This window comes from Bombus affinis, chromosome 5 (genome assembly GCF_024516045.1).
Source record: "Bombus affinis isolate iyBomAffi1 chromosome 5, iyBomAffi1.2, whole genome shotgun sequence".
Classification (NCBI taxonomy): Eukaryota; Metazoa; Arthropoda; class Insecta; order Hymenoptera; family Apidae; genus Bombus; species Bombus affinis.
Window position 1 is genome coordinate 11,158,912 of NC_066348.1, and position 23,273 is coordinate 11,182,184.

Consider the following 23,273-nt stretch of genomic DNA (forward strand, 5'->3'; position numbering starts at 1 on the left):
GATAACTGATTGTATGTATTCATTGTTATTACGTTGAAAAAATATACTTTTTACAAAAACGTATCATCTATCGCCTTCAAATACTTTGCGACATAATACTTTGCTCCGTCGTGTTTCGTATATCACTATTCTAGTAATTTTGAAATATAAGACAAATGTTAAAATAAGTTTTCTTCCATTCAGATGATCTTTATATCATATGAATCCTTATGTTTATCTACGACAATATTCTCTGAAACCTTAAAATCAATTTTAATAAATGAAATTTCATACACATTTTTATTATCGTGTTCGTTTGTCGTCAGTATATGTTGTCGGCATATCTAAAGATGTAACTATGACTGCCATAGTTCATAAGGAATACAGGTAAGTCAATGTAATATAAGAAAAAAGATGTATGTGGAAACCTTAAGTCCAATACGCAAATCTTTAAGTTCGTACACATCGCATGATATGAAAAGTGTCTAAAAATCTTCAAGAAATCTTATTAGCGGAATCAAATGTGTTTATATATGAAATCGAATATTGCTTCTTCTTTATTTCTTTTTCTTTCGACTTGATTTGTTTTCCTGTCTGTTCTTCGTTTTTTTTAACTATTCTAATCTCTTTTTTTCTTGTTTTTTAGACTAAATATTATGTACGCGTGCGTATGTGAAAGCTTGAACAGAATTCTACGTAAATGTATGTGCAGTTTAAAAATTGCGCAAGTGTAAGTATATCGAAAAAGAAGGGGAGGAGAAGAAATAGAAAGAAGAAGAAGAAGAAACATTCAGGGTGGACACAGAGGCATAATACGTAAAATAAACGTTTATAGATACATATATAAATATGTAAACGTATATAGTTAAAGTATCGCTGTGGAAAAAGAAAAGATAGGTTCGAACAAAGTCGAACAGTTTCGAAAATGGCGACCAAGATTCGTGGTAGCTATTCATGGTCAGCAGTAACGAAACCATTATTAGCAATATCACAAGGATCATTCGATAAAAATGATATCTTGGAATTGGCAAAAAGCATTGTTATACGGTAAGACTCGTAACGTTTTTAAATTAAAACGATTTAGGTATAAGAAATTATTTTGATTATAATCCCCGGAGTGAGAGAGAGAGGAAGAGAGAGTGAGAGAGAGGGTCGTATGTTTCCAATGACAACCCTAAAAAATATTTTATTTTTTTAGTTATTAATTTTAGTCGTTTATTCGTATAGTTTTATTTATCTTTGTTATAACTTTTAGCGAATATGACTTCCTCTGTAAAGGAGAGCTGTATGATACCTTTTATACATCTGTGGCAATTCTTGCAGCAGATTATTTCTGTAGTAGCATCAATACATGTAAGTTTTGAATTTTTGTTTTGTCTTTGTAAGGGACAGTTTTCTAACGAATTGTATATATTTCTTGACTAACTTTTTGTGGTTTTTCAGTTTCCAAAAGTCAAATATCTACAGTTTGTCAAGCATGTAGAGTTTTGCTTCTTCGTCTCATGGATAAATTATCTCATCACCAAGTTCAGTTAGGAAATGGGACACCTACTGTCTTAAGTACAAAACAATTACTGCTTCCAATTCTTGCACTTTGTACTGGACAATCTTTACTTTCATCTACCGAAGAAGCAGCCTTGATTGCTATGATAAAAAATTCTGACATACCACATGACATTAAATCGCAGTTATCCCCAGAAGCTGAGAAGGACACTTCTCAATCATCTAAAGATTCTGAACGAATACAATGCGATTTATCTGGCAATATTCTAGAACAATTGACTATGCCATTACAAGGTTCTACAATATCAATGCCTGTTGTTGTTGAAAATTCTAATGAGAGTGCAACGAAAACTACGAATGACAGTGTTGTTAATGATGTTCATTCAGACATAAAGGTATCTTCTATGAGTCAGTTTATATGTAACATATACATATATCTGCGATAAATGACAAAGGTAATATATTCATTCTAAAAATGTAATTTTTATTTTGCAGACAACATTTGTTACAAGTAACATAAATATTCTTCGAAATATGGATGTAGGAGACACGCTGTTAGATATGTGTTTAAATCTTCCCCACTTGTCATGTTATACTCGCAAATATCAAGCATATTTACATAAAAAAAGTTTCACTTTACCCGTGAATGCCTCTGACGCACATGCTATACGTCATAATTTACATTCTGTGTCGAACGATATTAATATCGTTCACAATGTAATATCTCTGTCCTTCTTAGAACCATTAACTCCAAGTAAACTAGAAAAATTATCGTTATTGACCATGTCTTGTTTGTATTGCTCGATTGTATACGCGACTGCATCAAGTATTGTTGGAATAACGAATGCTGTGTCACCGAAATGTAGTACAAATACCTCTGCTGCAACGCAAACCGCTTCAAGTATTAAAACTGCAGAAGAGGAGTATGACACTCTGGCGATTACCGTTGTTGAAAAAAGTCTTGAAATATTTGGTTTAGTCTCAAACGTAATTAAAAACAGCACGCGCGCCGGAGGTCATGTAAGGAATTATTTTCACTCAATGCAAAAATTGGTTTGTTCATGTAACAGTGTAAATAACTTGATTGTTTGTAATAGATTCTGCAAAATCATCTATTAATCGGAGTATGGTTGTTGGTGGCTGGTTTACAAGCTCAACTTACAGTGAGTGGTTTAAGTGCGACGGATAAGGGGAAAGAGGAAAAGGGTAAATCACCTAGCAAAGTACGTGATGGAACAATTCGCGTCAATCTTATGAAAATGTAAGATATTGGACTTTAATACTTTCTACTACTTTAATGATTGATTAGAATCGAAAAGTAATTGAAAATTCTTGTATTTCAGACAACAAGGTTTTGGAGTACTTTCAGTCGCTTTAGCCTCTCATGCGCTTACGTTAATGAGTGCTCTGTTAGAAGATGTTTCGATCGAAGCAATTGCCGATTCTTCTACTCCGCCAGAACCTGCTCCATTGGATATACTTTCCACTGCTACCGCGCTTCAAAGGGCGGTTACTTTTCTACAAGCTGTACCGCTTAATCACCTATTATTTTACTTAGCCACTATAAGTTACAGAAGGGTCAGTCTGTAGTAATAATGCACATCTACTTGTTTTTGGTTAATACAGTATTTTTATTAACGCCTGCTCAATCAATTTATGTTGTAGGCGTGTACCTTGAAGAGAATACAAAAACATCCATTTGAAGGCGATGCTTTAAGTCAATCTGATTCTACTACTTACTATGAAGATTTACTAAGTTGTTCAGATAATTCTACTGATGAAGGTAAAAGAATATTTATTGTGCAATACACAAAATCGAAATTATATTACTTTTTTTCGTAATCATAATGAAAATAAATAAAAAAGGAAAAGAAAAACGAATTATACTTTTGGCAATATCTTTATGTATTTAAATACAGAGTTGTTCATTGGATCATATTAAGAGATATAAGATAATAGTCAATAAATTTCATATATATATATATAATATAATACAATATATTAAGAGAAAAATCATATATATAAAGTGTGCATTTGCCATGTGTATATTTCATGTGATACATATTTTAAGTACATAATTTCAAAGTTGTTGTTTTTATAATTTTATCATTTACATAAGCAGATGATTAACGGTGTAAATGCGTCTTCTCGCTATACAGAAAAAACTGTTATGTCGATAGAGGAGGACAGCGAACCTATTTTGGGCTTATGGTTTGAGGAAACAATTGCCCCATCTGATGGATCACCGGCGGATGATACAAAAGAACCCAACAATGAAACCAACGCTGAACGAACTGTAACTACTATTGTTCCTGATAATCGTGAACCTCATGGAGTAAGTGAATAAATTTTTTCATTTTGCAAAAATCAGTAAGAGATATTAGAGTAATTAGTTTCATTCTCAATTACAGTATATATCATTGGCTACTAAAATTTTTCAATTCATGAATCAACATTTGATTGGCAATAGAAGTTCATACGTTCGCGAATATGTGGTGAATGGCTTAGTTGAACAACAGATGGTTATATTAGCAGCAATAATTAGAGATTTAGATCATGAGACTGCTAGGACTGAGACTGGTAGGTATTTATGTATTTATTTAATAATCATACAGTGTTTACACATTCATATGATTAGTACTGCTACAAAGCATGCATTCCATTTTAGGCACTATATCGGTATTCTACGGTGCCACACTGGGCACTATGTATTCCGAATTTTCTCAAGCTTTGAGTCTTTACACGCATAATTTACTTGTTCAAAATACGTTGAGCGAAAGTTTACAAAACACCCTTCTCCAGCATTTAGGTGTAAACCCATGGTCTGGAACAGAAAGTACAACTCCATGTACTTGGCCTCTTCAAGTCTATCCGAGAACATTAAGTGTGTTGGCACAGGTGTGGTTTTATTACATATCGGGCGTATGATTTCATGTAATCTTATAACTTTCACTAATTATAGGCATTATCAATGATAGGTTCTTTTACTAAAACCTCGAGCAGAGAAAGAAGCGGCTTGTATAAGCATATGGCATCGTTTGATTACAACTATAGTAGAAAACGTGTGCAATCCACCCTCTACATTTGAGGCAGAAAATGAAGGTAAGAAGGAACGATACGTGTTTTTATACACGTATAATATATAAGCAATAATAAGCATATACACAGGTAACATTACTCAAATCTAATCTGTATGGTGTTTAGTATTTTGCTTGTTTCTATTTTGTTTTCTTAACCCCTTCCCGTACTTTATCGAGTCAGACTCGCGATATTCATGTTTAGACCAAAATCTTCATCGCGAGTCTGACTCGACAAAGTACGGGAAGGGGTTAATCGAATAGAAATATCTTCCTTTCTTTTTATTGAAACACGTCTTATTAATACAAGGTGAATTAGATCATAAACCTTTTTACATTTTGCCTGGCAGAACATATAACATTTTTCATGTCAATATTTGCAGATTTGAACGTGGAACATGCTCAACTAGTTTTGATTTTATTCCACTCTCTTAATTTTATGCAAAAGAAATCGGTACTACTTGTAACCGGTAGCGGTGCTGTGCGCTGTAGCGAAGCTGTTAAAACTCCAATGAAAGATTCTCAGTTACTGCATTTATCACGATTATTGTTACTACTTGAATACATGATGAAACATCTTTATGGTGCTCCACCCGCATTACTTGAACAAGTAAGTAAACTTACTCACTCTGGTGATTTGAATATTATTACTATCAAAAGCATTGAGTATTATTTCCCGTTTATCATAATTCTCATCTCATTCTTCATTTTCATTTTCATATTATATATTTTCATTTATATCATTGTGTTCTTTAACGGGGTTACAAAGAGTACACGCTATTAATATTGCGTTAGATAACGTGAATACGTAAAATGCGAAAATAATGACGTGTTTGTTATATATGAGCAAAACGCGACAAGATACCAGGGCCACCAAATTGAAAGATACATTTGAGTGGTAGTAAAAATCTTGTACATTTCCATTATGAGCTAAGTATGTGATGTTCATAGATGAATTTGTTAATAATTTATAAATTGTACGATTAACACATAGGTTCGATGGAATCTATTTTCTGCGACGAGTTTAGTTTGTGATGCAAAAGATGGTAATAAACAAACGGCTCGTATTTTTACACCATGGACAGTAATTGAAGACAATTACCGTAAAATTGGTAATCAAGATGAATTTTCAATGAAGCCTCGGTTTTACAATCTTTCTACTACAGATTTCAATAATCAGGATACTCCAAAATTGGATGGGGTGGTTGGTATATTATGGTTTATTGATAAATTGCTACAAAACAATTCTTCATTAAGTTTCTAATTCTATTTATAATATAATTTTTAATTGTATATTGTATAGGCTTGTAATTTCATACTGGGTGCACCAGATAAAATGAAATATCCTCTTTTGGTTGATGCACTAATAGATATTTTGAACGTACTAAATCAAGCTGATATGCAACAGAGGACTAGTAGTGATGGTAAAGATAAATCACCCACTTTCATAGGATTATGTGCGATTCGTTATTGTTTTTCCATATGTTGGCGGTAAGTAATATACGATATACTTTTTCAAGGGAATGTGATACTCAAACTTACTGAGTATCTCTTCCTCGAATTGTTAACAGATTATTGCTAATGTTACCACCATCTACTCTATATATGGATAAACTGGCTCTTGGTGAGGAAATTCCTGCTGGACCAATGTTATTATATTCTTTAATTTGGGGACCTAGAGCTGCGTGCAAAACTTTTACCAGTTGGATGAATGTAATGTTTGGTTTTAATCATATTTTATCATAATATCTATAATTTTATTATAATAATCGTAAATTAAGATTAAGTCGATTAAGTGAAATTGCTATGTTATTGGAATATTTGATTAAATTTATAAAATTGTCGTTATTTCTACTAACAGGATTGTCTAATCAGACAAGGAATGTATGCACAATATGCGAGAAATCTTTTGAAAACGGTATCATCTACTGTAAACTCCCTCAAATATGATGTTACAGTCGCAAAAAATTGCATTACGGCATTGAAACCAGAAACTAACTATAACAATAAAATAATACCGAAAAATGCATTACCTAAACTTAGCTCATTGTGTATTTTGGCTGCAGTTATTGGCAAATTACAAATTCTTTTTTACGAAAGTCTATCGAAGAGTCAAAACGAAACTATCGAGAGTTCGAAGTAAGTTAAATTGATTATATTCTCTGACGATACACCTGTTGAACCTATATTTGTTACACCTTTTTCTTTATTTAATTTCAAGTATTATTGGCGCGTCTTAAACTTAAATTTATTCTTTGTACAGAAACACACAAAGTTCAGAATCCGGAACTACAAATGCAAATAAAATGATGATCAGTATACTACCACATGTTCTTTCATTAACAGAATCGATCCTATACTCGTGTCGATCAAATATATTGCACGAGATGCTCGAATCTTTCGAAGTAGATGGTGAATACGGTCCTCGAGATTATTCTATACTTGACGATATCATTGCAATGGCAAGTGCAAATTGGTCAACTGAAGCGTCCTTGATCTCGTTTTTACCAAATTCTGTAAAATCTGTCATAGATAAATGGAAATCTATCAGTGTTGTCCATATTCCTTGGAACACATATACGAATGACGTTATACCAGCGGAGAGTTACATTCTGGCTACTGTGTGTCAACATATCAGCTCACTTTCTGAATATCCGACGTTTTCTATTAATCCGTCTTTGAAAAAGTTGTTGCGCAATTTAGTTACATTTATAGTAGAATATGTAACTCCTACAACAGCACCAGAAAACACGGACGTGCATAATCAAGCACTGGATATTCTTATTGCACTATCTATGGATGCTCGCACAGATTATCTTCAAGATATGACTAACAAGGCTTTGACAAAACTGCTAGGTGATAGCGATAGTGAAGCGCGACAACTACGAGAACATCTTTTTGTATTGCACCGTACATATAATTTGATAATCGAATATACGAATGACACCCAAGATCCCGTCAATATTACCGTTAATGAAAAAATCATGAAACGATGTATTAAATATTGGGAACAACTATTAGAGAAACCGGTCGGATGCAAAGCATTAGATTTGTTCTTTGCACCAAATACCAATCGATCTCTTGTTTCTGTATTGTTATGTATAACATCTTCACAGTCTTCACAACAATTTGCCACCCACGTTTTAAGATTTTTCAACACATTGTTCAAAACAGCTGAGAAAGGCAGTGACGGGTCATTAGAACGTCTTTGTGGATCCGTGTCGAATTTGGCCCATGTAGAGCCAGAAAAGTTGCAAATATGGTTGAAACAAATTATTTTAGGAGCAACGAGTATTTCTCCAAATGCATCGTTGACGAACGTACAAACACCAACGATGGTAACTACAAATGCGTTGGTTGCCGTTGCTAATACAACCGAAGATGCCCCGAAATCGGACGAGGTTGCTAATGTACCGAATAATGAACAAGATCGATGGTTAATTTCGCTATCAAACGATTCAGCTAGCAATAACCAATCGACAAGTATCACTGATGATCAACAACAGCAACAACAACAGCTTCAACAGCAACATTCGATGCATGAAAATAGTCGGCTTTTACGAGCACTTACAAATTATATAGTTAAAGAGAAAAACAGCGTCGATGAAGGTGTACCTGTTACGATTCTTCGTGCTCTCATACCATTAGCTTATCACATTCTTTCTCCAACGATTGAGGGCAACGGATTCTCCGATTTAATGAACGTTATGTCCACATTAGCCGACGCTGGTTCCGAGAAAGGACACACTTTACTGTTTAAAGCCGCAATCGAATGGATTGAACTTTGCAAGGAACAATTGATAAATAAAGATCTTCAAAGTTTGGATAAACCGTTACCATTCGTCGAAGCTGGCTGTTGTATACTGAATTATGTAGCAGATGTAGTAAGTGCGATTTGTCCTCAATTAATGCAATCACAAGATCGAGCAACTAGTCCACCATGGGAAGGTGCTACTCCGGTTAATGATGTGAATGATAGCGATTGGATAGATGATATTCCACACGAAGATGAAGATAGTGATGACGATTCTGATGACGACAGTCTTTGTAACAAGTTGTGTACGTTTACCATCACGCTAAAGGAGTTCATGAACCAACATTGGTATCACTGTCATACCTGCAACATGGTAAATGGAGTTGGAGTCTGCACAGTATGTGCTCGCGTTTGTCATCGCGGACATGATGTTACCTATGCGAAATATGGAAATTTCTTTTGTGATTGCGGTGCAAAAAATGACGGTTTTTGTCAAGCTTTAACTAAACGAAGTCCTCAATCATCGGAACATCAGACTAACACAACTGCTGTCGGTTCTGGAAATATAGCTGCATCGACCAGCATTTCGACTGGCGTTGCTAGTACAAGTTACGGGAATACGCTTGGTACGTCTGTTGAGAATCGAGATCTACTCCTCACAAGCAGTTTACGACGAAGAACTTCGAGCCCTTTATATTTGTCTGACAAACAAGAGAGACAAGGACGCGACAAACAGAGACATGCGTATTTGGCTAAACAATTGGGTAATTATTTTCGCTTGTACTCATTTTTTGTTCGATCGGAGAATTCTTTTATTTGTTTTGAATTCTCATTAACCTGGTTGTTATCTCATTGAACAGAAACATCGAAGGATTGGATACAAGGTTGTCTTTGGAAAAGTGGTTTGGTATCGTCGTTGGTAGATCTGACACGTGCTTTACTACCGGCAGTAGATGCATCGTGTAGAAAAAACTCGGCAATTGGTTGTCATGCACGCGCTCAAATGGCACTTAAACAATTGCACACGGTGGATAAAAAGTTTGAATATACCGATCAGTTAATGGTATGTGCGTTCGTTTGTGGCAATGGCAAAGGATTCATTGCCTATAACGGTGGAATTAACAAAATTACATTATTGTGTGATGTTAATTTCAGCTTCCCACATTGGGATCCCAAGAAGGAGCATTTGAAAATGTTCGAATGAATTACTCGGGAGAACAAGGACAAACTATTAGGCAATTGCTATCTGCACATATGATACGTCGCGTTGCAATGTGTTGTCTATCGTCTCCACATGGTAAAAGACAACATTTGGGTGAGTGATTTTTTATCCGTGTTTTCGCATTTTATTTCGATTTTTTATGTATCGCTTGATGATGTATTTATTGATTAATTTATTTTACTATAATGCGTGTATAACATACATATTCTTTTCTTTTCTATAGCTGTTTCACATGAGAAAGGGAAGATAACAGTGTTACAATTGGGCGCATTGTTAAAACAACCTGATTCGTCGAAGAGAAAATTAACATTAACGAGACTTGCTTCTGCTCCGGTACCCTTTACCGTATTATCTGTAACTGGAAACCAATGGAATGAAGATTTCTTAGCAGTCTGTGGTTTTAAAGATTGTCACGTATTAACTTTTAATACTTCTGGAACTGTGTCAGATCATTTGGTTCTGTATCCTCAATTGGAAACTGGAAATTTTATTATAAAAGCAATTTGGCTACCTGGATCTCAAACTCAACTTGCTCTGGTCACCGTAGACTTCGTAAAGATTTACGATCTTGGAAAAGACACTCTTTGCCCTCAATATTATTTTTTAGTGCCTACCGGAAAGATAAGAGATTGTACATTTATGCATGCAGAAGATGGTGTATTTTATTTGTTGATAATATCTTCGGTCGGTTATATTTATAGTCAAGCGTTGGATGAGGCAAGCTCAGCAAAGTTCGGATTTTTCTATGTAACGAATACTCTCGACGTGTATCATCCAGAAATAAGAGATAATGACCAAGTTGGCGGTGGGGGTGTGTCGATTTATTATTCGCATGCTTTACAATTACTCTTCTTCAGTTACGCATGTGGTAAAAGTTTCATAGCACCTCTTAAATACATGGAAACTGACGTAACAACTGTTTTTCAAATTAATCTTACTGGTAACAAAAGTTCGAATGGGAACAAATCAAACAACAATCAACCACAACCGTTATGTCAATGGAGTGAAGTACCCAATCATCCTGGATTGATCTGCTCAATTTTAGAGACGAGTAATAATCCTGTAATATTAATGATTAAACCTGATACAATAATGATTCAAGAAATTAAAGCTATTCCTGCTAAGGCTAAAATAATGGACATGGTTGTCATAAGACATCCGAGTTCAAACGCCGAACATCGTACTACTTTAATTCTATTATGTGAAGACGGAAGTTTGAGAATTTATATGGCTGGAATGGAACAAACTGGCTATTGGATGTCTCCTACTGTGCAACCAGTAGGTACGATGGCCACGGTTAAGCCAGCTCGAAAAAAGAAAACCATCAAAACGGGAAAACCAACAGGATCCGTCACTTTTCCTATTGACTTTTTCGAACACTGTCAAGTGATGAATGATGTGGAATTCGGCGGTAATGACTTACTACAAATTTACAACGTTGCCCAAATTAAACATAGGCTCAATACAACTGGAATGTATGTTGTTTCTACAAAAGCCATGGGATTCGTTGTTGAAGTAACCAATAATGACGCTGTTTTGGTTATGACGGGAATTCGAGTATTACTTGGAAATCAAGACGTTCAAAGAGCACCAGTTTACATCGAGGTAAATCTAATTCGATCTTCATTTGTATATATATATATAAATGTATAATATATGTATATAAATGTATAATATATATATAAAATACTCTGTTTACAGGTGTTTGGTAGAAGTATTCGCACAACTTTAAGCAGAAGCCGTTGGTTTGACATACCTTTAACTCAAGAGGAAAGTCTTCAGGCTGATAAAAAATTGGCTATTACATTTGGACCGTCTCAAGATCCTGAAGGTGTCATTATGGTGGATTGTATTAAGATGTATGTAAAAAACCTATAACGACAAAGTATTGTTATGATAAATGATTAATTTTCATTAATCACTTGTTTCTTGTTTTCTCGACTTTATTAATGTTTTTACATTTAGATACGGTAAGACGAAAGACGCATTTGGCTGGCCTGAAGAAATAGAAGATGTTCCGACAGGTCAATCAACGTCTGCACCAGTCACCACGATAAATAGCGAGACAGATAGTGCCTTATCTGCACCTACATCATTGTCCTCCGTTGATAGGTATCTATACAATAATAATTAAAAATATATACATATATATACAATTGCTATTTTAATGTACATACATCTGTTAATTATGTACAATGAAATCTTTTATCATTGCATAATGCTTTAGCACAGCAAAGGACAATTCCCTTGATATTGATAGGTAAGGAAAACTTGAAGCAATTAATCATTTATGGATTAATTAAAGTAAGAAAAACTTTCGAATTAGATATATATATATATAAAATTTCATGTAAAATACACTATATACTATATAAAATATTACAGACAACTTTCTATGAAGAATGATATTATTTGAAGTATATTAATTTTAGGATGATCGCAGGTATGTTAGAAGTTTTGGAATTATCTTTCAATGTACCCTCTAATGACGAGAACAAGTTACCACTGAAAGCAACAACTATCGAGGTAGCATCGCAACTGCTCATATTACCGACTCCCCCACCCGTACAAATGCATACAACCGCGCTTTTAGCCGCTTTGCATTCATCCAAACAAGCATATCATCTTCACAAGGTGAGTTTCATTAAATATAAATATCTTTATTATTATTATTATTGCTGTAATTGTGATTGTTACTGTTATTTAGGATCATGTATTGCTATCACATGTATTGAAATCGTTAAAATCTATGAGAGAACTTAAGGACACTCGTGACATAGATGCAGAAAACTTTTATAGACTGGTACTTATAGTTCGGAGTATATCCATATCACGACCACAAAATCTTGCCAAGTTTACCGATCAATATACGAACAAACCAATAGATGAAACCAATGGTAAAATTATTATTATTGATTAAGAGAAAGCTACTGGGTCCGTTTGTGCAATAATTAATAAATGTTACATTTTGCTTCTGAATTTAGTACCAATTTTTGAAAACGATCGACAAAGTATTAGCCAGTCTCGTAAAAGCGCGGATGAAGGTCAACAACATTTGGTAGTACAACTTATGGAAATGCTGTGGTCTTTGCATATGGCTTACCCAAAAAATATGGCCCTTGCACCGGTTGTAGTCCCAGGATTAACTCATGCCGAAGGAACGATTCATGCGATTGTTGAAATAATACACGCATTTACGACATGTGATGTGGAAAAGAATATTCCCTTAGCTGCTAAATTATATTTACAATTATTACTATCATCTGATACGACCATCAGTTTCACTGTTAAACAGGCAATAATCCGCGTACTTCGACCAAGGTACAAAAGAAGAAGAGTTTATATACCAAGTCCCCCAAATTGTAGCACACCAGGTAAAGGAAATAGCGAGATGTCATATGTGTAAATATAAATAGTTTTGATCATTATTCTAATTAAGTACTTGATACGTACATACAGGAACGGCTGCAGATACAGAAGAAAAACCAACATCATCTGTGCCATCTCATCGAGAATTGCCAACAGCCACACCAACAGCGTCGACAACAGATCGAGAAACAGAACAACATTTAGATATAGAATCAATAGGGTCGTCAGTGGTTGATCCCTTAGCAGTTATGTTAGTAGCAGATAATAATCAAGATTCATCTACTCCTGCAACTAGTGCGGTATCCACTACTACAAGTAGAAACTCAGCTGGTGGCAATAGTGGCGCTGGTACCAGTAGCAGTAGTAGTAGTGGACCGATAGCAAGGGGGGCGGTAAATCCTTTGGAAACGTTGCTCGGTTCAGGAAATTTCCCACAGATATTAGACGTACCACCAGATACCGACGACGAAACCATGGTGGAATTGGCAATCGCACTTAGTTTACAAGATCATGAAAGTGGAAATGCTGATTTGCAAGTACTACAACAAGGATTCCAACAAAGTCTTTCAAACTTACAAGGATTTGAAAACCTTCAAAACTTAAATGGACCAGCATTGGAAAGTTTACAAGCATTAGCAGCGCAAGGTTTGGTTCAAGTTCAAAATACAAATCCGGTAAGAATTGAAATTTCAAGTGAATATGTTTAAGAGAAAAAGGAAGAAGAATTTTAGTGGAATTTCAGTCAAATCTAATTTTTTACCAGTGAACTTTCTTCCCTTCCCAGGGTCAAGAAGGTGGAGGTCATTACTCAGACACGACTGCTTCTGCTGGAGGCTCAGATGACGAGGGATCAACTGCAGCTACAGATGGCAGTACGCTGCGTACATCTCCGGCAGAACAAGTGAGTTAATGTACGGTTTTCTCAACCATCGACAACAAGTTGAGGCTGTGTTTGTCGTGTTTACTTTCAATGCTGTTTACTCTCGTAGCTGTTTGTTTATTGGTAATGAGCAATACAAAGAAGAAGAGAAACAGTGAGAGAGGGCGGAGGGAGGGAGATTATTTTATCGTAGATGGTAGTGTAATGTTTGGGATATATTTTATGTTAGGGTGGTAGTGGTGGTAGCAAGGGTAGCGAGAGCGGTGGAAGCGAGAGCGGAGGAAGTGCTGTAGACAGTATGACGGGGGAGCATAATGTATCGGGAAGGAGCTCCGCGTACGGAGACAATGGTCCCGATTCTATACCTCCGATTGGAGGAATTGGAGTCAACCAAGCACCACGTTCCGAAACTAATTCCGTGGGTGTCCCCGCGGCTTTCACCGTAAGTGCTTCCGTCACTGCGTTCGTCGTTGGCGTTACTGTTTTTCATCGTTACTCTGTATTCAGTATATTATGACTATGATTATGTGGTGAACAACAAATACTTGTTTCTGATCTTTTCCCAAGTGTCGCCTGCGTTTCATTCATCTTGTTCGTCCATTCGCCCCTCCCCTGTATACATTCGCCCGTTCGTTTGTTCGTGCAACTTTTTTTTAACGGTAGACTCTCGATATGACAGACGCGATTGTGTTTAAAGTTGGTTCACTTTCAGTTTCAATTCCAGTTCCAGTCTCAGTGTTAGTTTCAATTTCGATATTAGTTTTAGTTTCAGTTTTAGTATTCAGTTCTCCAACACACACCTTCGTACTCGCGCATCGCGTCTCGAAACACCCTTTACAGGTTGTATTTTTCAATTACTGTTATATCTACGTTAAGATATGGTATGTTCAAAACGAAAGTCTACCGTAGGTAATTCGCATTCTCCCTCTTTTCTTCTTTCCTCTCATTATATTGATGCTCTTTACTGCTCTGTAACAAAAATGAGCTATGGATGAATTGCCGTTATACAATAGAATTACTTTTTTTGACAGGTCACTGAGCAAGAGGAAGGTACAGAACAAGAACACGTCACGGAACAAGAAAATGATACAAGTTGCGAAACTACTGCAAAATTGCATACAATACGATTATTATTGCTTGATAAACTTATGCGGTTCGTCCCAAATTTAACGAACGTATCCGGTGTTTTAACTGTTCCATTTATGCAGGTTTGCTTACTTTTCTGCATATTTTGGCCAAATCCTTTGATATGTATAATTTCTTTATTAAACTTAATGCAAGATATTTTTTAGGTTTTATTAATGTTAACTGCCGATTTAGACGGGCAAGAAGAAAAAGATAAAACTTGTGTTGAAAGACTACTTCGAATATTGGTAACAGAATTAAAAATGGATAAACCGAATACAAATAACATATGGCAGCGTACTAACAAGCGAGAAGTTCATTTGGTTATTATGCGGTTACTAAGTGAGTGATTTAATAATGAAAGCACATTAATCTGTTTATCTTTAATCATAACATAAATTAAAAATTTATTTATCTATTGCAGGCGTTTTAATGTCTCGCTCGAAACATACTGCTAAAACACAAGCAGAAAGTTCAAATTTTATTTCTCAAATGGCAGCCTCGATACTCAGCAAAGCTGGAGTAATTGATTATTGTTCGACGTTACTAAAAGCATTATTAGAATATTGGAAAACGTATGTTATCAATAAACATCTATATGGAAATATATGACATAATGAACATATCCAGCATGTACTGATCTATACGCATCTTTTCCTTCTTCTGTAGAATGTCAACTGAAGAAAGCGATACTGTAGTTGTCGATCAATTGCTTAAAGAACATCTTACAACCTCACTACCTGACATGTCACCGCTCTTTTTGCGACAGCATGTTAAAGGACATGCTAGTGATATATTTGAACCTTATCCTCAATTATTAACGGAAATGGTGTTACGATTACCCTATCAAGTATACAAATATGCTGAAAGCAATTCAACACAGTCAGCTTTTGAACAACCTTGGTATTTTTATCTCTGCGAGTATATGATGTCTTATCAAGCACCACTCGTTAGAAGACAAGTACGCAAATTACTACTCTTTATTTGTGGTAATAAAGAAAAGTACAGACAATTACGTGACTTGCATGCTCTAATCTCGCATATTCAGGTAAGTTGACTTTGCTGTTGGAACTTTTATTATATTATGTGTGCGAGTTACTCATGCAGTACTACATTGTACTTATCACATTTTTTAGTCAGTCCAACAATGCTGCACTGCTGATGGATTCGATCCTCTTCAATCGCGTCCACATTCCATCAATTTACCATATGACTCATTAGTAGATTTAATCGAACACCTGAAATGCTGTGTTGAAATTGCCACAAGTCGCACAGGAAATTGGCAGCGATTCTGTTTAAAACAGAATACAGTACTCTCTTATTTGCTTACTATATCAACGTTGTTGGATGAAGGTGTTAGTCCCACAGTGTTGCAACTTTTGCAGTGTGCTATATGTTCAAGCAATAAATCGAAAGAAACGAAAGATACTAAAACGAAAGTAAGCGATGATATCATGTCTAGTCACATTTTTTAAAAAAGAATTATTATAGAAAAGGAAATAGGTTATTCTTTTGCTTTGCTAGGAACCGAAATCTGGGACTGTAGCAACTTCAAAAGAAAGGCGGGAACGAGAAAAATCAGAAGATTCGGATACAGAAGCTAAATTCGAGGAAGCTCAATGTTTGGCATTAGTCGAACAAATTCAGAAGCAAGTTTCTCCAAACCTGTTGACGAAATTTATTCAAACCTTTTTACTCGAAACGAACAATACAAATGTCCGTTGGCAAGCACATTCTTTGATACTGGCTATTTATAAGTAAGCAAATTTAAATTTTTTATGTAACCTTCACATTCTTTGACTTTCTTTTTTTTCCTGTTTGTTCTTTCTTTTTTCTTCCATTTTTTCTTCTTTTTTTTCTAAATCTAATTGTATTTCAATTGTACACTACGCAGAAATTCTGGTCCAGCAGATCAAGAAGTTCTACTAGACTTACTGTGGCGTTTATGGCCTTTGTTGCCGGCTTATGGTCGAAAAGCGGCACAATTCGTCGATTTGCTTGGTTACTTTTCCCTAAAAACCCAGCATGCAGGTAAAAAGATGCACTCGTATATGGAGCAGGCGATTGCAGTGCTACGCGCACAGAATCAGTTACTCGCACGTCACCCGAATGCGAATCTGTATGCGAATCTTGCTCAATTTGTCGAATTGGATGGATATTATTTGGAAAGTGAGCCTTGTTTGGTATGCAATAATCCCGAGGTATCAATGTCAACAATCAAGCTTTCCTCGATTAAAGTTGACTCGAAATTCACCACAACCACACAGATTGTAAAACTGGTCGGTAGTTATACGATAAGTCGCATAACTCTTCGTATAGGCGACCTGAAGAGAACAAAAATGGTGCGTACGATTAACATATATTATAACAATAGATCGGTTCAAGCGGTAGTCGAGCTGAAAAATAAACCCGCCATGTGGCATAAAGCTAAAAAGATAACGCTGGCTCAAGGACAAACAGAAATCAAAATGGAATTCCCGTTACCGATTGTTGCCTGCAATTTGATGATCGAATATGCAGATTTTTACGAGGATATACAGGCTTCTTCGGAGACCTTACAGTGTCCACGATGTTCCGCAAACGTGCCTGCGAATCCCGGTGTTTGCGGTAATTGCGGAGAAAATGTATTTCAATGTCACAAGTGTAGAGCTATCAACTATGACGAGAAGGACCCGTTTTTATGCCATGCTTGTGGTTTCTGTAAATACGCCAAGTTCGATTATACGCTTACTGGAAGGCCCTGTTGCGCAGTTGATCCTATCGAAAGCGATGATGATCGAAAAAAGACGGTAGCGACGATTAACACTTTGCTCGAGAAGGCTGACAGAGTGTACAAAACTCTGATTTCAAACAAGCCAACGTTAGAAATGTTATTGATTAAAATATCGGAGCATCGATTGGACCGTGGTTTAGTGGAAGAAGGTGCAGCAGCGGCAGCGGCAGCAGCCGCTATCCAAGTATCAAGTGGCGGTACTCAAGTAAACAGAGCCATACAATTGCTTGCTCAAAGATACTGTGGCGAATGTAAAACTTCTTTCGAAGAATTGAGTAAAATTATACAAAGAGTTTTGGCTTGCCGACGAGAACTTGTAGCATATGATCGTCAACAACGAGACCAAATTATTGCTGGTTGCTCGTCGAGTAATGATACAACATCGACGACGATGAGTAGCAATGCAGGCAAAGAAGAATCTTTGGCAACAATGACAACAATGACAGCAACGACAGCGACGGCGATGATGACCGTTCCCCAATCGGCAACAATAACGACATCAACGATACCACATCAACAGTTGCCTGCTGTTGGATGTGTGAATCCGCAAACGGTAGGTCGTTGTTACGGATGTGCGACTGCGGCTACGGAACATTGTCTGACTCTGTTACGTGCTCTTGCTACTAATCAGGTAGCTAAAGAAGTTCTATGTAAACAAGGATTAATACAGGAGCTGGTCGAGCATAATTTACGCAAAGGTACCGTGCAAATGCAGGAAGAAGTTCGACAATTGTTGTGTCTAGTTACCAGAGACAATGCGCAATCTACTAAAGAACTTTGCTCTTTGTTGACTGGTCGAATCACTCTGACGCTTCGTGGTCGCGTTATTACATCGGATTTATCGTTGGCTGTACGTCACGAAATGGCGCTACTGGCAGCTTTGATTCAAAAAGAGGACACCTGTTGGGAACAGAAACTGCGTTGCGTGATGCAGTTATTCTTGATGGCGTGTAAAGAATCGAAAAGTCCAGTCGTGATGGAAAGCATTATTTTACCGTGTTTAAAGATATTGCAAGGATTGGTAAAACCAGAGCAACCGGTAGTCTCAAAGAAAGCTAAAGACAGGGGTGCCGAGTCGTTAGCAACCGTTCAACCAACTGAGGGTATTACCATCGACGTAAATAAATGGTTGGATGGTGATCCAAAGCACTCATATTCCGAATGGATTCGTCGTATACCCGCCGCGAGGAAAATGGAACAACAATCTTCGAGCAAATCATTAAAGAAGGAAGAGATTCGAGCGCTCTATTTAATGGAGAAATACGGACATAGATGGCATAATCGGTACTTAAGAGGTGCGCAGGGTATCCAACCGCTAAAATTGGCTGATGGAGCCTGGTTAAAGGAGGTCTTATTTAATCCAAGTTCGCGACTGGCGCGACAAGTTGCTTGTAACATGATAGAAAGCCTCTGTCAGGGAACGGAACGGAAGAAAGAAGTGCTCGTATTGCTTACGTGTTATTTAGAGGAATTACGTACAGCCGGTGAGAGTAGCACAGAATTTCTGACATTGTACCAAAGTTTAATTAAACAACCACCATGGAAGCAGTTCTTAGCAGTACGAGGAGTTATGACTTTACTCGCGGATTTATTAACGAGGGAAATCGAGGAGCTCCATCGACTGGAAGAGACGACGTTGACCAGTGATTTGGCACAAGGTTATTCATTGAAAATGCTTACCGAACTGATGGCAACATTCCTCGAACAAGAAAATATTAAACAACAATATAAAAGCCGTTTGGTGGGTGCTGTGCTCAATGGTTATCTCTCCCTAAGAAGATTGGTCGTTCAGCGAACAAGGTTAATCGACGACACACAGAAAAAGCTGTTGGAACTCCTTGAAGAGATGACCACTGGAACCGAAGAAGAAACAAAAGCTTTCATGGCAATCTGCGTGGAAACGGTGCAAAAGTATAGCGTCGAGGATGTGCGTACACCGGTATTCATCTTTGAAAGGCTTTGTTCCATCATTTACCCGGAGGAAAATGATGTCGGAGAATTTTATCTGACACTGGAGAAAGATTCTCAGCAAGAAGATTTTCTTCAAGGTAGAATGTTAGGAAATCCTTATAGCAGTTTAGAACCTGGCTTAGGACCGCTTATGCGGGACGTGAAGAATAAAATTTGCCTAGATTGCGAATTAATCGCTCTTTTGGAGGATGATAATGGAATGGAGCTTTTAGTTAACAATAAAATAATCAGTCTTGATTTGCCTGTAAAGGAGGTCTACAAGAAGATCTGGGTACCAGAAGGCGGAGAATGCGATGCTATGCGCGTGGTATACCGAATGCGAGGATTGCTTGGAGACGCGACCGAAGAGTTTGTTGAAAGTTTAAATGCAAATAGCGAACAAGAGATAAACAACGAAGAAGTCTATAAAATGGCGAACGTTTTAGCGGACTGCGGTGGTCTTCAAGTAATGGTAAATCGATTAGCAGCAATACAAAATGTAAATCGAGCTCGACCATTACTTCAGGTCCTTCTTAAACTGTTCCGACTCTCAGTCAAGGTGAAAAAAAATCAAGAAGTTTTAAGTAAATTGGGAGCGGTGATGGTGTTCTTGGACGTTCTACAACGTTGTCTTGCAACCGAATCGGAGAACTGGCAGGCAAAAATTACCGAACAACTATTGGAAATCATAGAAACGATCTTAACGCATGCATCATTATCTACGCTCGAAGCTTTTTCACGGACATCCAGTGGCCCGGAGCACATAAAGGCGCTTCTTTCTTGCGCTCAATCGACCGCGGTCAGGCAAAGCAATGTATTACCACAGCTCGCACGTGTATTAGCCGCTCTGACATATGGAAATCGTGAGAAAATGGCCCTCCTCTGCGATTATTTCAAACCCGTGTTAGACTTTTACGAATTTGATCACAAACATACACCAGAGGATGAACAAAAGCTCGAGCTATTTTGCATTCTAACTCAAGCTATCGAACGAAATGCAATTGGGAACACTCTAAAAGATTACATCATAAGCATGGGGATTGTAAAAGATGCTTTCGAATATATAACCGTGCGGGCTCCTTGCCTTAAGCCTACGCTATTACGAACGGACAGCGATGAATTAAAGGATTATATATCAAAACCGGCACTCAAATATATCTTACGATTCTTAACTGGCCTAGCAACCGATCATGAACCAACACAGTTGGCAGTGTCACAGTTTACTATTAGTATAATACACAGATTGGAACAAGTATCTTCAGATGAACATGTCGGATCTCTAGCAGAGAATTTATTAGAAGCGTTATGCACGAACAAACGCGTTGCCGAATTAATCGAAAAGGCCCGGCAGCATACGCGTATCGAGAAGAAACGTCTGGCAATGGCGATGAGAGAAAGACAGTTGGGTGCGTTAGGAATGCAAACCAACGACAAAGGTCAAGTGGTGGCTAGCGGAGCAATCCTTCAACAAATGGAAGACTTAGGTGATGAAACGGGATTAGTTTGCGTAATCTGTCGTGAAGGATACAAATTCAAGCCAAACATGGTAAGGATGAAATTTCGTGAGAGACTAAGAGATCTCGAAAGAGCTACTCTCTTATTAACTCTTATTAAGAGATTCTCTCTTATTAACAAGTATCAACTAAGGATTAATTAAGATTTTGTAATTATTTTCGAGTTTCCTATTGATACTTACATACACTCATAGCTATTCGTTGTTATTTACTTAATTGGTTTTCAGGTTTTGGCTATTTACACATTTTCGAAACGTTGCAACGTTGAGGAATTTGAAACGAAACAAAGAAAGACAGTAGGATACACCACCGTTACACATTTCAATGTTGTCCATGTAGACTGTCATATGTCTGCGGTAAGACTGGCACGCGGCAGGGATGAGTGGGAGAGTGCAGCGTTGCAAAATGCGAATACCAAGTGCAATGGACTTTTACCACTATGGGGTCCTCAAGTATTGGAATCTGCTTTCGCTAGTTGTTTAGCAAGACATAATACTTACCTGCAAGAGTGTACCAGCCATCGCGATATATCTTATCCATCTACTGTCCATGATTTAAAATTGCTACTATTGCGATTCGCTCAAGAGAAGAGTTTTCATGAAGATAGTGGCGGAGGCGGTCCACAATCGAACATGCACTTGATCCCTTATTTAATTCACACAGCACTTTACGTAATCAACACGTACGTCGAATAGCAGCTTTATTTAATTTTACTTTCTATTTCTTCTCGCATGTGCTACATTTATTATTCATTAACATTTAAATCTCATAAATCATATATTTTTCTAGTACGCTAGCAGATACTCGGGCAGACAAAACGTTAGTTGGATATTTAGAAACGCTACCAGGTTCTAGTTGGCTTGAAAATTGTTACGAAGCAGAAGGACCATTTTACCAATGCACCATGTCTCTTTTGCTTCATACACCAGCTCGTTGGAAAACATACAGAATTGCTCATCTAAACAGATTAATTGTTCTTGCCCACCAGCGATATGTTTCACCATCGAGTCCAACAAAAACTATTGTCGACGTTACCGTTAAGCATTACGCGGTATATAAAAGCGCCTTAATCTTCTTTGGTCTAGTCGATTGTATTTATGCTAATTTCTTCAAGGTACACTTTTCTTCTTTATTCAGTCTACATCTCCTTATTGATTATATAAAGTTTTGAATAATCCTTTATTTAATCTTATCATCTTTTATTCATTTCATCGCAGAAAGTTAACGTATTGTCCGATAATCAGTGGCCATTAGTCTTGGCTGAATATATTAGACATAATGACGAAGCCATGTTAAAAGCCTCGGAACGTGTGTTAGCTACGTACCGCGATGAACTGTTACCTTGCACATCTTTCGAAGAATTTTGTGATGTTGTAGGTAAGTAAAAAAAGAAATGACATAAAACCAAATGATAGAAGAGTTTCTGGCCGGGTTTTATTTTGTGTAAGAAAAATTGCATTTTTCTAGCAAAAAAAAAAAAAATTATAGTTTGTTACTTTCTTTCATTTTTACTTAGTATTAATCAATATATCGTGTCTATCATACCCAATGTATCTTATGTTTCGAACGATTCCTGATTGTCATTCTATAAACGGAAACAAATGTATTACATACAAATAAATTTTTCTGATATTTGTTTTAGGTTTATTGGACGAAATAACGGATCCTACGTATATAAGTGATATTTTGAAGAGACTCGGTTAAAAAAAATTGGAAGAATGCTATGCTGTTGAACGGAAATGCGCTCTTTTACATAAAAGTATAACGACTTTCTCCGAACTCTCGAGTTTCATTTTATTTTCAATTTTACTTTCTTTGCTCATACACATATGCGTGCACGCGCGCGCCTCTACACAAACACACTCTTATACATCTTACCAAGTTCCTTTCATTATCTCGATCATTAATAAATGGAAATAATTCCAATTAATATACTCGCTCTGTAAATTGCGAGTTACTCGTTTGCTTTTTCGATAGACAAAAATCCAGTCAGTGTATCGCGTGTTGTAATTCAATTCCACAATTGTACGTTTAAAAAAAAATATGCTTTAATAAAATAAGGAATATCGTATTATAATTTATACTTCGGTCTAGTAACATTTATTTATGCTGCATCCCGATTTGCAA

At 36.7% G+C, this 23,273-nt stretch overlaps 1 protein-coding gene across 8 annotated transcripts; it reads left to right on the forward strand.

Annotated features, from left to right (window-relative positions):
• Positions 1-643: 643 nt before the first annotated feature.
• On the forward strand, positions 644-23,229 carry LOC126916381 (E3 ubiquitin-protein ligase UBR4). 8 transcript variants are annotated; one of them, XM_050722118.1, is made up of 40 exons: positions 645-1,026; positions 1,235-1,332; positions 1,423-1,877; positions 1,978-2,502; positions 2,580-2,743; positions 2,826-3,060; positions 3,148-3,265; positions 3,642-3,817; positions 3,876-4,062; positions 4,151-4,380; positions 4,461-4,584; positions 4,943-5,169; positions 5,554-5,763; positions 5,863-6,050; positions 6,131-6,272; positions 6,421-6,698; positions 6,823-9,077; positions 9,174-9,376; positions 9,469-9,628; positions 9,759-11,140; positions 11,237-11,394; positions 11,501-11,647; positions 11,763-11,795; positions 11,968-12,169; positions 12,243-12,432; positions 12,520-12,909; positions 12,995-13,578; positions 13,689-13,805; positions 14,014-14,226; positions 14,816-14,992; positions 15,077-15,251; positions 15,334-15,484; positions 15,579-15,957; positions 16,046-16,348; positions 16,434-16,666; positions 16,804-21,178; positions 21,374-21,828; positions 21,936-22,260; positions 22,364-22,523; positions 22,789-23,229. In XM_050722118.1, exons 1-40 carry the CDS (start codon positions 905-907, stop codon positions 22,848-22,850), a joined length of 16,308 nt encoding a protein of 5,435 aa, XP_050578075.1. In that variant the 5' UTR covers positions 645-904; the 3' UTR covers positions 22,851-23,229. The 8 variants fall into 8 exon arrangements, with proteins under 8 accessions (XP_050578082.1, XP_050578075.1, XP_050578076.1 ...); XM_050722119.1 differs by having other exon boundaries at positions 3,894-4,062; XM_050722121.1 differs by having other exon boundaries at positions 3,663-3,817.
• Positions 23,230-23,273: the final 44 nt, after the last annotated feature.